The 12,851-nt window shown below is 43.3% G+C and overlaps 1 protein-coding gene across 1 annotated transcript in view; it reads right to left on the minus strand.

The window, feature by feature from the left end:
- Window positions 1–12,851, minus strand: part of KIF27 (kinesin family member 27) — a 69,717-nt gene that overhangs the window by 49,627 nt on the left and 7,239 nt on the right. Inside the window, exons 2-3 of the mRNA XM_006759473.2 lie at window positions 12,135–12,335; window positions 3,911–4,866 (exon numbers count right to left, since the gene is read on the minus strand). Of these exons, the coding sequence (XP_006759536.1) occupies window positions 3,911–4,866; window positions 12,135–12,335 (1,157 nt within the window). The remainder of the gene's footprint in view (window positions 1–3,910; window positions 4,867–12,134; window positions 12,336–12,851) is intronic.

The raw sequence follows: 12,851 nt of genomic DNA on the forward strand, positions 1-12,851 counted from the left end.
TGCCTTTCTGGCCTGATGTGTTGAGAAATCATTTGATAATCTAACGGGAGATCCCTTGTAAGTAACTTCCTGTCTCTCTCTTGCAGCCTTTAAAGTTCTCTTTGTCCTTAACAATAGCTACTGTAACTACAACATGCCTTGGTGTGGATCTTTTGGAGTTCATCTTATTTGGGACTATCTGTGCTTGTGTAATTTTTTTCTTCCCCAAATCAGGGAAGTTTTCTGACATTATTTCTTCAAATAGGTTTTCTAACCCTTACTCCTCTTCTTGTCTTTCTGGCACCCCTATTATACATACATTGCGTTGTTTCATGTTGTCCCAAAGCTCCCTTAGGCTCTCCTCCTGCCTTTGGTTTTTTTTCTCCAATTGCAGTTCAGACTGGGTGCGTTTTGCTTCCCTGCCTTATAATTCACTAATTCGGTCCTCTGCTTCTTCTAGTCTACTGTTGAAAGCTCCTGTGGAGATTTTTATTGTAGCTATAGCACTCTTTATTTCTTCCTGATTCTTACATAGGTTGTTGATTTTTTTCATCCATCCAGTTTATGAATTGCATGACCCTTATTCTGAATTCTTTTTCTGACAAATTGCATGCCTTGGTTTCATTTAATTCCTTTTCTGGTGATTCCTCCTTTTGTTTCCTTTGGGGTTTCTTTGTCTTCCCCATTTTTGCTGTCTCTTTCTGGCCCTGGGCTACCTGCTTGGTGTTCAAGGGGTTGAGGCTCCCCGCAGTCCAATAGTCATGGACTCACTAGCACCAGGGACTGCGTCTCCCTTGAGTTTCACACCTTTTTTGTCTCTGCTCTGAGTTGTATCCCCTTCTCCCATGGTGCTGGTCCCTCAATTATCCATTTCTCGGAGTTGGTGGGGGCCGGTGCACAGTACCCTTAGTGTGCAACTCTCTGTGAGAGCCCAGAGCCCTCTGGCATGCAGTACGCTGTGCTCCTCCAGCCCCTAAGGCAAGATACTACCCTAGGTCCCTCTGGCAGTGCACTTGCAGCACTGACCTGTGACCTGAGTTGGCACACCAGGTCGTGCCAGCAGCTTTGACCTGGGCTGTGGGTAGGGCATGCAGAGATGACAGCTCTGTCTGTGCTGGGGGTGGGGTGTGCACTAGCCAAAGGCTCTGTCTGTGCTGGCAACAGAGCACCCACCAGCTCAAGGTTCTGTCTCAGCCAGATGCTAGCCCATTCTGGGCTGCCGCTCTGTCTGTGCCGGAGTGGGGTATGCCCCAGCCAAAGGGTCTGTCTGTGCTGATGGTGGAGCTGCTCTGTCTTTGTCGGGGTGCAGGGCACTTGCCCTTGAGGTTTCTGTCTACCAACGGAGCACACTCAGTCTATGCCCAGGCTGTGGGCGCTTGCCCTGAAGGGCTGGCTCTTCCTATGCTAGTGGCTGGGCGAACTCAGTCTGTGCCAGAGGTGGGATGCTCACCCTCCAAGGGCTCTGCCTAAGCTGGAGGCAGAGGGCAAAGCTGGTGGCAGAGTGCACTCAGGCTGTGCCAGAGGCAGGACGCTTGCCCTTCGCATGCTTTGCCTAAGTTGGTGGTGAAGTGCAAAGGTGGTGGCCGAGCACGCTCCATCTGTGCAAGGGGCGGGGTCCTCACCCTCTGAGAGCTCTGCCTGGGCTGGCAGCGGAGTGCACTCTGTCTGTGTAAGGGGCTGGGCACTTACTCTGCAAGAGCTCTGCCTAAGTTGAAAGCAGAGCGCAAAGCTGGTGGCGTTGCGCACTCAGGCTGTGCCAGAGGCAGGGGGCTGGCCCTGTGCAGGCTTTGCCTAAGTTGGCAGCGAGTGCAAAGCTGGGGGTGGAGCGTGCTCAGTCTGCACAAGGGGCGGGGCCCTCACCCGTGCTCTGTGAGGGCTCTATGCTGGCCGTGGAGCTCAGTGTCAGGGGAGGGGTGCTCACCTGGCTAGGGTTCCGTCTGGGCAGGAGTGTAGGACACACTGGGCTGAGGTTCTATACTGGTATCAGGGATGAAGCGGGGAGTGGGGTCCCATAGCTTGCACTCACAGCTCGAGGACCTGAAGCGTGGGATCCTGGGACGCTGGGTTTGGGCTCTGCTTAAGAGGCTCAGCTCCTCCGGAGGTCTGTCTGATGTGCTCCCACTGAAGTCATCTGGGACCCACGTCGCGGTACCGCGTTGCTCACTGCTTGGGCACGGTGGTGGCTCCAAGTGGGTTAGAGCTGGCAAGAGGCTCCCTGGCCAGGTCCGGGGGTGCTGCCCGAGGTTAGTCCGGATGTTGGTGGGGCAGCACTCCTGGCCGCCTTCGCTCCCCTCTACAAGATGGCGTGCTTTCTGCGCCAAAGCTAAACCGGCGTGGGGTGCCCATGGCGAGCCCAACCTGCCAGGCCCAGGTATTCCTGAGATATCTATCTGTCCCTCACTCACCCACGCACCCACCACCCACTTCCACACACGTTCCTCTCGCTTCTTTACTCTGTCACACTCTCCCTCTCCCTGCTGTCCTGTCGGCCATCTTCTGAATTCTAATGTATAGATCTTAATGTAACAAAATAGTTTCAAATCCGACATTGCAAGTAATCTTTAGGAAATTTCTACTTGTTGAGTTTGAGTGTGATTTCAAAGAAGAATATCCACAATTATCTAAAAAAGGCATTAAATATTCTCTTTCTAATTAAAAATCTATATGATGCTGGATTTTCTTCATGTATTTCAACTAAAACAACATATTGTGACAAACTGAATGCTGAAGCAGATATGAAAATTTACCTGTCTTCTATTAAGCCAGATATTAAAGAGCTGTGCAAAAATGTAAAACAATTTCACTTATTAATTTTTTGGTTTCTGGGAATATTATTTGTTCATGAAAAATAGTCTATATATTACCATATAATTAGATTATTATTGTTATTTTAAATAAATTAATAATTAAATTTCCTGTTTTAATTCTAATATGGTAAATATCTATAGATACACTGAGCCTGTATAGCTCAGTTGGTTGGAGCATCATCCCATGCACCAGACGGTCGTGGGTTCAAGTCCCACTCAGGGCACATACCTAGGTTGCGCGTTCGATTTCAGTCGGGGGTATATAGGAGGCAACTAATCAATGTATCTCTTTCATCAATGTTTCTATCTCTCTTTATCTCTCTCAAATCAATAAAAAATAATAAAAAAGAAACCTGAGAACAAAATTTCAATGACTGCAATAATAAAGTATAACTGGCTTTTTCCTAATACATGTAAAAAGGTATTGAGGAAAGATTTCTAACTAGACAGCTATGTTTTAAATTATTTTTACATTTTAACTATGTTTTCCTACTTTAAAAATCTGGCAGAACATCTCTTTGCCCACCAAGTTGCAAACTCCACATAAGCAGAACTAGGTATGTCTTGCTATTTACTACCTTTCCTGTGACACATAATCTTCACTCAATAAATGTTTTTTGAATGAAAAGTGGGGAAATGTAATTCTAAACTCAATGTATGTAAATGCAATACATATAATGCATACATGTACATATCTACATTTCTTAAATATTACCAAATATGATGATTTTGCTTCTTTAAAAAAAATCAGTACTCCAAATTCAAGGGATGAAGTATTTTTTCTTTCAAGAACCACTGACCCATAGAGGGATAAAACTCAGTAAAGTATAACTTAATTTTGTTCCTGAAACTATTTGTTCCCATCCTCTAAATTTAATGACCAGGTCCACAAGATTGTACTTAATGAACATATCAACTTAAAATACATTTTACAGTAGAAAAAAGGAGGAGCCAGGAAAGGTATGCATATGAGAAGAATAGGAAAAGGGAGAAACAATGCAAAGGCAAATGAGATTTTACATATAACCCTTTTAAAAATTTTCTGACATTCTACAATGACTTTTACTTGCCCCAAATAAATTTAGTCCTTAAACACGTTATTTTATAAAAGCAGTGTTATGTACCTGGCATTTCTTCAGCTCTCGCTTCAGTTGGTTAACTCTAATATGCTGTGGTCCTTCTTCCAGGTTTCCAATGCCGCAGCTGCCTCTGAATGAGCTGGGAATCACCTTCCTGACCTCCTGGGTCATGTTAAACCACTCCTGCAGCTTCTGTTGCTGCTTTTGGTTTAGACTGACAGTGTCCTTTAACTCCACCAGGAGAGTGAAGGCTTCCTCTATACAATGTTGGTAACCCAGACATTCTCCTTGGAGCTGAGCTACTTGTTCCTCGAGAGAAAGGATCCTGTTGTCAGGAGTCCCCTCTCGATGGATCTGGCTGGTTTGGCTATTACTAGCCTGATGACTTTGCAAAGCTTCTCGAAGCAACTTAATCTCAAATTCCATTTCATCCATCCGGTCTGACTCAGGGCTGAAGTTTAAGGTGGGTTTGTTCCTGATGTTGCGTGCTCTATTGGCATATTTGAGAGAATTTAAGGATTCGTCAAAATTGAAGGACGATGGGCTGACACAAGTAATCATGACAGTCTTGGCGGTGCCTCCCAGGGAATCTTTCAGAAGCCGGGTAATTTTAGCGTCCCTATATGGAATATGTGAACTCTTCCTGCGTGGGTCCCCAAGAGCGCTTATTACATTTCCTAAAGCCAGCAACCCACTGTTGATCTGAATGGATTCTTTGAACCGTTCACCAGTATTCCCTGTTTTCGTTACTCTTTCTGATCCAGCCAAATCCACAAAATGGAACTTTGAGACAATTTGCTGGCGGGAAGACCATGATCCATCTTTAGCTGCCTCTGTATTTTTTTCAGCTTGACAAATGCTGATTGTAAAAATTGCATGTGATCTACTGGAGTGTTCATTCATTTGGGTGGTACTTGTACGCCTGGCTGCATTCCCCATCTCCAGGAGGCTCATCACTTCATCTGCACTCTCCACCTGGCATTCCTTGGCCCCGACAATCACTTAAAACAGCAAGTTTTTAAGTCAAGTTTTAATCAAAATCCAGTACAGTCAAATTAACCACATAACAGTTATTTGCTAGACTGCCCAGCTAAAACATTCCCTTTAAAAAATCAATAGTGCCCTAGCCGGTTTGGCTCAGTGGATAGATCATTGGCCTGTGGACTGAAGGGTCCTGGGTTTGGATTCCAGTCAAGAGCACATGCCTTGGTTGCAGGCTCCCAGGGCCCTGATAGGGGGCATGTGGGAGGTAACCAATGGATGTGTTTCTCTCACTTCGGTGTTTCTCTCTGTTTCTCTCTGTCTCTCCCTCTCTCTCTAAAAATCAAAGGAAAAATATCCTCGGATGAGGATTTAAAAAAAAATCAATAGTATTTCAAACAATAGTAACAGCAGCAACATTAATTAACTTTAGAGAATGTCCCAAAAGGGACATTTTACAGAGAGTGCTCAATTTGATGTTTAAATTCTAAAAGTACATAGTTTTTAACGATCTGGTTTCTTTGCAGTCACACATCATATGCAATTCTTTAAACCAGCTAATAAGAGAAAAACTCTTAATTTCAGTATTTGATTTGGAGAAGCTAATGGATTAATTAAAAGATAATAAATTAGCCGAAACCGGTTTGGCTCAGTGGATCGAGCGTCGGCCTGCGGACTTAAAGGTCCCAGGTTCGATTCCGGTCAAGGGCATGTACCTGGGTTGCGCGCACTTCCCCAGTGGGGGATGTGCAGGAGGCAGCTGATCAATGTTTCTCTCTCATCGATGTTTCTAACCCTGCCTCTCTGTAAAAAATCAATAAAATATATATTTAAAAAAAGATAATAAATTAATTAAATATATAACTCAAAAGAATTAATCATCCCTGGCCAGATGGCTCAGTTAGTTGGAGTGTCGTCCCATACACCAAAAGGGTGCAGGTTCAATTCCCGGTCAGAACACATACCTAAGTTTTGGATTCAGTCCCCGGTCAGGGTGAGAAGGGAGGCAATGGATTGATGTTTCTCTCTCACATCAGTATTTCTTTCTCTCCCTTCTTCTCTCTCTAAAATCAATAAATGTATCCTTAGGTTATTTGCTAGACTGCCCAGCTAAAACATTCCCTTTAAAAAATCAATAGTGCCCTAGCCGGTTTGGCTCAGTGGATAGATCATTGGCCTGTGGACTGAAGGGTCCTGGGTTTGGATTCCAGTCAAGAGCACATGCCTTGGTTGCAGGCTCCCAGGGCCCTGATAGGGGGCATGTGGGAGGTAACCAATGGATGTGTTTCTCTCACTTCGGTGTTTCTCTCTGTTTCTCTCTGTCTCTCCCTCTCTCTCTAAAAATCAAAGGAAAAATATCCTCGGATGAGGATTTAAAAAAAAATCAATAGTATTTCAAACAATAGTAACAGCAGCAACATTAATTAACTTTAGAGAATGTCCCAAAAGGGACATTTTACAGAGAGTGCTCAATTTGATGTTTAAATTCTAAAAGTACATAGTTTTTAACGATCTGGTTTCTTTGCAGTCACACATCATATGCAATTCTTTAAACCAGCTAATAAGAGAAAAACTCTTAATTTCAGTATTTGATTTGGAGAAGCTAATGGATTAATTAAAAGATAATAAATTAGCCGAAACCGGTTTGGCTCAGTGGATAGAGCGTCGGCCTGCGGACTGAGGGGTCCCGGGTTCGATTCCGGTCAAGGGCATGTACCTGGGTTGCGGGCGCATCCCCAGTGGGGGATGTGCAGGAGGCAGCTGGTCGATGTCTCTCTCTCTTCGATGTTTCTGACTCTCTCTCTCTCTCTCTCTCCCTTCCTCTCTGTAAAAAATCAATAAAATATATTAAAAAAAAATTCCTTGAAATTATATATGATCTTTCTTCTAACAACTCCCTAAGTATAGATGTAAATTTTATCATGCTTAATTGATTTATATACACTACAAAATAACTGTTTCAATTTCAGATTTTAATTAAAAGCAATAAAAGTCAAAAAATCCATATAAAGAATTAATCATCCCTGGCCAGATGGCTCAGTTAGTTGGAGTGTCGACCCATACACCAAAAGGGTGCAGGTTCAATTCCCGGTCAGAACACATACCTAAGTTTTGGATTCAGTCCCCGGTCAGGGTGAGAAGGGAGGCAATGGATTGATGTTTCTCTCTCACATCAGTATTTCTTTCTCTCCCTTCTTCTCTCTCTAAAATCAATAAATGTATCCTTAGGTGAGGATTAAAAAACAATTAGTAATAGATTCATTTTTAAAAAATAGTCTCTCATGAATTTTGTTACTATTCAAGCTCTCTTTAGGTTTAAGTTTTTTTTTTTTTATATTGTGGAGTCACAACTAATGACAGATGAAAATTTTAGTATAAGTAAAGGTATTCATTTTATTTTATTTTATTTTATTTTAAATATATTTTATTGATTTTTTACAGAGCGGAAGGGAGAGAGATAGAGAGTTAGAAACATCGATGAGAGAGAAACATCGATCAGCTGCCTCCTGCACATCTCCCACTGGGGATGTGCCCGCAACCCAGGTACATGCCCTTGACCGGAATCGAACCTGGGACCCTTCAGTCCGCAGGCCGACGCTCTATCCACTGAGCCAAACCGGTTTCGGCAAAGGTATTCATTTTAAAAGCAGGTGTGCCCTACATAATATCAGAGTGCAAGGTAAACAAATGAAATGGCAATTCAAAACAAGCAGAAAATTTCTATTTCAATGGCAGAATAAGAACAAGTAACCTAAGCTTACTATTACCACATATTTATACACAAAATTTTCAAAAAAGACTAGGTAGATTTCAGATTTGAATCAAAGCAGTAAAGCTCCTAATTCTGAGGTCAAATTACAATGGTGTACTTCCTTTTTAATCAGATCCCATCATGCCACTGTTTCTTTGAAAAATAATCATTTTGCTTATATTATTTCCACCATGAAACCTTTTTTAACAACCTGGTTCATTTAAAGTTCTAAAGTACCTGTACTACAGACAATGCTAAAATATCAGCAATTATAAAATATGATAATATAACTATAAATTATAGCATAAATTTTATATAACTTTTCTAGTGTTAGGGTATAGCTTAGTACTAGATAAGGTTCTCAAGCCCAGCTGCAAATCACCTGAGAGGGAGCTTTATAAAAAAGAAACTACCTGTGCCCAGGTCCCATCCCAGACTAATCTACACTAATAAAAGACAAAGATGCTAATTGACCGTAACCTTGCTACGCCCCCAAGCCACGCCCACCAGCCAATCAGAGCGACTATATGCAAATTAACCCAACCAAGATGGCAGCTGGCAGCCATGTAGCTGGAGGCTTGGTTGCCCCAGCGATGGAGGAAGCCAAGCTTCCCGCAGGCCCTGGCCGGTTCTGAGTTCCACTCAAGGCAAAAAGTTTCAATTATAGAATATAAACAAACCCAAGATACCTGCTTCCAGCCAGCCTCCACTGGGAGCTTGGGTGACTGGGGACTGTGGCCAGCCTGCAAACAGCCATCAGCCATTCACCCAGGTTGGCCAGGCACCCCAGCAGGACCCCCCTCCCTGAAGGGGGGGTGGCAGCCTGAAAACAGCCCTCAGCCCCTCACCCAGGCTGGCCAGGCACCCCAGTGGGGACCCCCCCCCTGAAGGGGGTGTGGCCAGTCTGCAAATGGCCCTCAGCCCCTCACCCAGGCTGGGCAGGTGCCCCAGTGGGACCCCCACCCTGATCCAGGACACCCTTCAGGGCAAACCAGCCGGCCCCCACCCATGCACCAGGCCCCTATCCTATATAATAAAAGAGTAATATGCAAATTGACCCTAACAGCAGAACGACTGGGAATGACTGGTCACTATGACACACACTGACCACCAGAGGGCAGACGCTCAATGCAGGAGCTGCCCCCTGGTGCTCAGTGCGCTCCCACAGGGGGAGCTCTGCTCAGCCACAAGCCAGGCTGCCGGCTGCCAGTACAGCGGTGGTGGTGGGAGCCTCTCCCGTCTCCTCAGCAGCGCTAAGGATGTCAGACTGCAGTGTAGGCCTGCTCCCCGCTGGCAAGTGGGCATCCCCCAAGAGCTCCCAGGCTGCCGGAAGGATGTCTGACTGCCAGCTTAGGCCCAATCCCCCGGGGAGCAGGCCTAAGCCAGCAGGTGGTTATCCCCCAAGGGGTCCCAGATTGCGTGAGGGCACAGGCCGGGCTGAGGGACTCCCCTGAGTGCACAAATTTTTGTGCACCGGGCCTCTAGTTCATTAGAATTTCTGAAAAGTAAGGCCCAGAAACCAGTACTTTAAAAAAATATATTTGTATTGCTTTCAGAGAGGAAAAAAGAGGGAGAGATAGAAACATCAATGATGAGAGAGAATCATTGATCAGCTGCCTCCTGCACACCCCACACTGGGGATCAAGCCTGCAACCAGGCATGTGCCCTGAACAGGAAGAAATTTTAGTGACCTCCTGGTTCACAGGTTGACACTCAACCGACCGAATGGCAGCAGAACGACCAGAATGACCAGTGGCTCTGCCGTGCACTGCAGCGGCCATCCAGCCCGATCAGGGGCAGGGCCTGCCATCCAACCACCCACAGCCCTTCCCCCTGCTGCCCCGACCCGATCGCCCAGCCCATCATCACTGAAGTGTGACCTTCAGAAATTCTAAGTAAGTAAATGCTCTCCAGGCTTCATAGTCCAGAAATCTGAATGACAAGTGATCAGGAGGAAAACTGCTCATGGTCTGGACCATCAGTCAGGTGTCCAGGAGAGGTGCCCAGCACAACCACCATCTTCCTGCATTCTCTCTCCACTGCTTCCTACCAAAGAGGGCAGCCACATCACACCATAGCCTCTCTTTAGGGGGTTTGTCAGCAGGGAACTAAACCGCATTACCTATCTAGGGGGAGGCTTAGAAACAGAAGCTGTAAGTGTCCCTGACACTAAAGTGCCTTTGAAGCTTAGCACCAATACTTTTTAAAAAGCTTCAAAGGTGGTGCTAATTGTGCCGCTTCCAGGTTGGATACCAACCATTGCTTCACACAAAGGACTCAATAAATATGTCAAAGAAGTGCATGTTGTAAGACATTATGTCAGATATATGGCAATTTGTCTTAACATAATTTGTTATATCCTGCAAAAAATTTTTGCAGAATTGATATTAGTCAGGGAATATTTTGATTGTTAAGTTTATCAGGAATGACAATGTACCCTCCATACTGTGAGATAATTTTAAAATAAATTTATTATTTTTGTAATTTTTAATAAAAGATAAAAATATTCAGTAAATATATTTCACGATACAAAAGCTCAAAACTCCAGTCAGAATTCTGTTCAGAAAAAAATAGCTATACAGGGAACTAAACCGCATTACCTATCTAGGGGGAGGCTTAGAAACAGAAGCTGTAAGTGTCCCTGACACTAAAGTGCCTTTGAAGCTTCAACTCATCCTAAAGCCAAGAGCGAACGTGTACACACCCTGCAAAGATCTTTGACACTAATAACTCCCCGCCCCCGCTTCCCCACATCAGGGGTGGGCGGCTGGACCCCACTCATGCACGAATTCATGCACCGGGCCTCTAGTAATTTCATAAACTACTATGTATGCTTTCTAAAAACAAAACAAAACAAAAAAACAATTTCTCCAAATGTCCAGGGACGAGCTTTACTGCCCCCTGCAGGCTGCTGTTTCAATGACTATAGCCATCTTACTTTCCTAGCTGCTAGGAAACTCCCTCAAGGAGTGACTCCATCACCAGGACCCTTTATCTCCTGGAAGGTTCTACTACATGTGTTTCTTAGGAGAGGAAAACATCCAAGAACAGCCACTTGTTATTAATAATAGTGAAAATTTTGAAACAGCCTAAATATCCAACAATGGAACAATAGTTAAAAAAATTATTATAATACATTCAGAAGACAAATTACCACCTGACCACCAAGAGTCACAAGGCTGAAAACTATTTAAAGCCATGTGAAAATGCTCACAATACAAATATTAAGTGAAAAAATAAGATGTAATACTGTATGTGGGGGATCGCAAGTACATTTAAAAAAACAACTCTGCCGAAACCGGTTTGGCTCGGTGGATGGAGCGTCGGCCTGCGGACTGAGAGGTCCCAGGTTCGATTCCGGTCAAGGGCATGTACCTGGGTTGCGGGCACATCACCAGTGGGAGATGTGCAGGAGGCAGCTGGTCGATGTTCCTCTCTCATCGATGTTTCTAACTCTCTATCTCTCTCCCTTCCTCTCTGTAAAAATCAATAAAATATATTTAAAAAAACAACAACAACAAAAAAACAACAACAACTCTACTTGCATAGAAAAGAAAACACAACAATAAGAGAAACTATTTTGGGTTCTGGGATCAAAAATAATCTTTTATTTTCTTCCTCATACTTTTTTATGTTTTCAAAGTATTTTATGTTGAATATTTTTCCTTTCAAATAAAAGAAGCATAAAGTATTATTCTTTAAAATACTTGCATTTTAACCCTCCCCTTCTAACCGTCTCCTCTTTCCAAACAAATGGATATTTAATGAGATTAATGGTTGTAAACACAGAAAATCAGACCTTGAGAAGCTCAACAAAGGACAGGTAACTGTTTATACGGAGAAGCAAACACATAAACTCTCTACTAAAAAAAAATAAGGAAGCAATAGGTATGCTGGGACAAAAATCAAAGAACAAAGGTGAGCTCTAGATAAACCTGGCTGAACACCAAAGGGAGAAGCCATCCCCTATCTTGGGGTAACTGAGAGGGGAAAAAAAGTACAAAAATTAATCTAGTCTCACTTAAGGTCAGTGTTGGGAGTGGAAGGAAGTGGGGCATTTTTAGGAACTAAGTATTATCTTGAATTACAACTTAATAGCATCATCTTGCCTAACAGTTGAACTTCTACTTTTCACCTGGGCATTTTAACTAATATTGTTAATCAATAAGATATTCAATTTTAGCCATAACCGGTTTGGCTCAGTGGATAGAGCGTTAGCCTGCGGACTGGGGGGTCCCGGGTTCGATTCCGGTCAGGGGCATGTGCCTTGGTTGCGGGCACATCTCCAGTGGGGAGTGTGCAGGAGGCAGCTGATCGATGTTTCTCTCTCATCGATGTTTCTGACTATCTCTCTCCCTTCCTCTCTGTAAAGGGTTAATAGAATACATTTTTTTAAAAAAGATATTCAATTTTAAAGTAAAAACAAATTCATTTTGCTTCTATGTGTTTCAAAAGCTTCTTTGGAATGTATCCAGAAACTGAATTAAATCATATCTATTTGCTAAAGAAGGCTATCTAGTAAGTAGGCTACTTTACCTGTGTTTCCTTTTTCATCTTCTCGGATGTGAAGATCCTTCACAGATGTCTCCAATTCTAAAAGATCTCTTAGGTCTTCCTTATATACTTCTATATAAGAAACTTTTATTTTAAAGTCAGTGCTAGGATTTTCAGAGATGTTTTGAAATATTTCTTGGATAGCTCGAGGAATGATACCCTTTTGACCTTCTACAACTGAAGCTGAAATTTTAGAAAAAAGAAAAAAAAAGCACATATGAAACTTAAAATATAAGAAAAGCTACAACATGAAATTGACAAACAATAATTTTCTTAAAATTCTCTATACTATAAATCTTTTAAACCATAGCTACAAAATTCATAGTTAAAAGTTTGCACATGCATGCCCTTACTCAAAATTTACTCATGCATTCATTCAACAAATATTTATTTAGTACCTTCTTTTTGCCAGGCAGTATTCTAAGACCTGGGAACCATTAGTCAACAAAACAGAAGAAAAAAAATCCCTGCCCTTATGGGACTGTACTGAAGATAGACAACAGCAAAAAAGAGTAACTGATAAGTGAATTAAATGGTACCGTATTTGCCGGCGTATAAGACGATTTTTTGGCCCTGAAAAATATGCCTCCAAGTGGGGGGTCGTCTTATACGCCAGGTACACTTCAGATAGACTGCCCATAGTGCTTGCCCCGTGCCATAGTGGCTTCCCGACGCCCGCCCACTTCATTCCACATACCG

This window comes from Myotis davidii, unplaced genomic scaffold (genome assembly GCF_000327345.1).
Source record: "Myotis davidii unplaced genomic scaffold, ASM32734v1 scaffold556, whole genome shotgun sequence".
Taxonomy (NCBI): Eukaryota; Metazoa; Chordata; class Mammalia; order Chiroptera; family Vespertilionidae; genus Myotis; species Myotis davidii.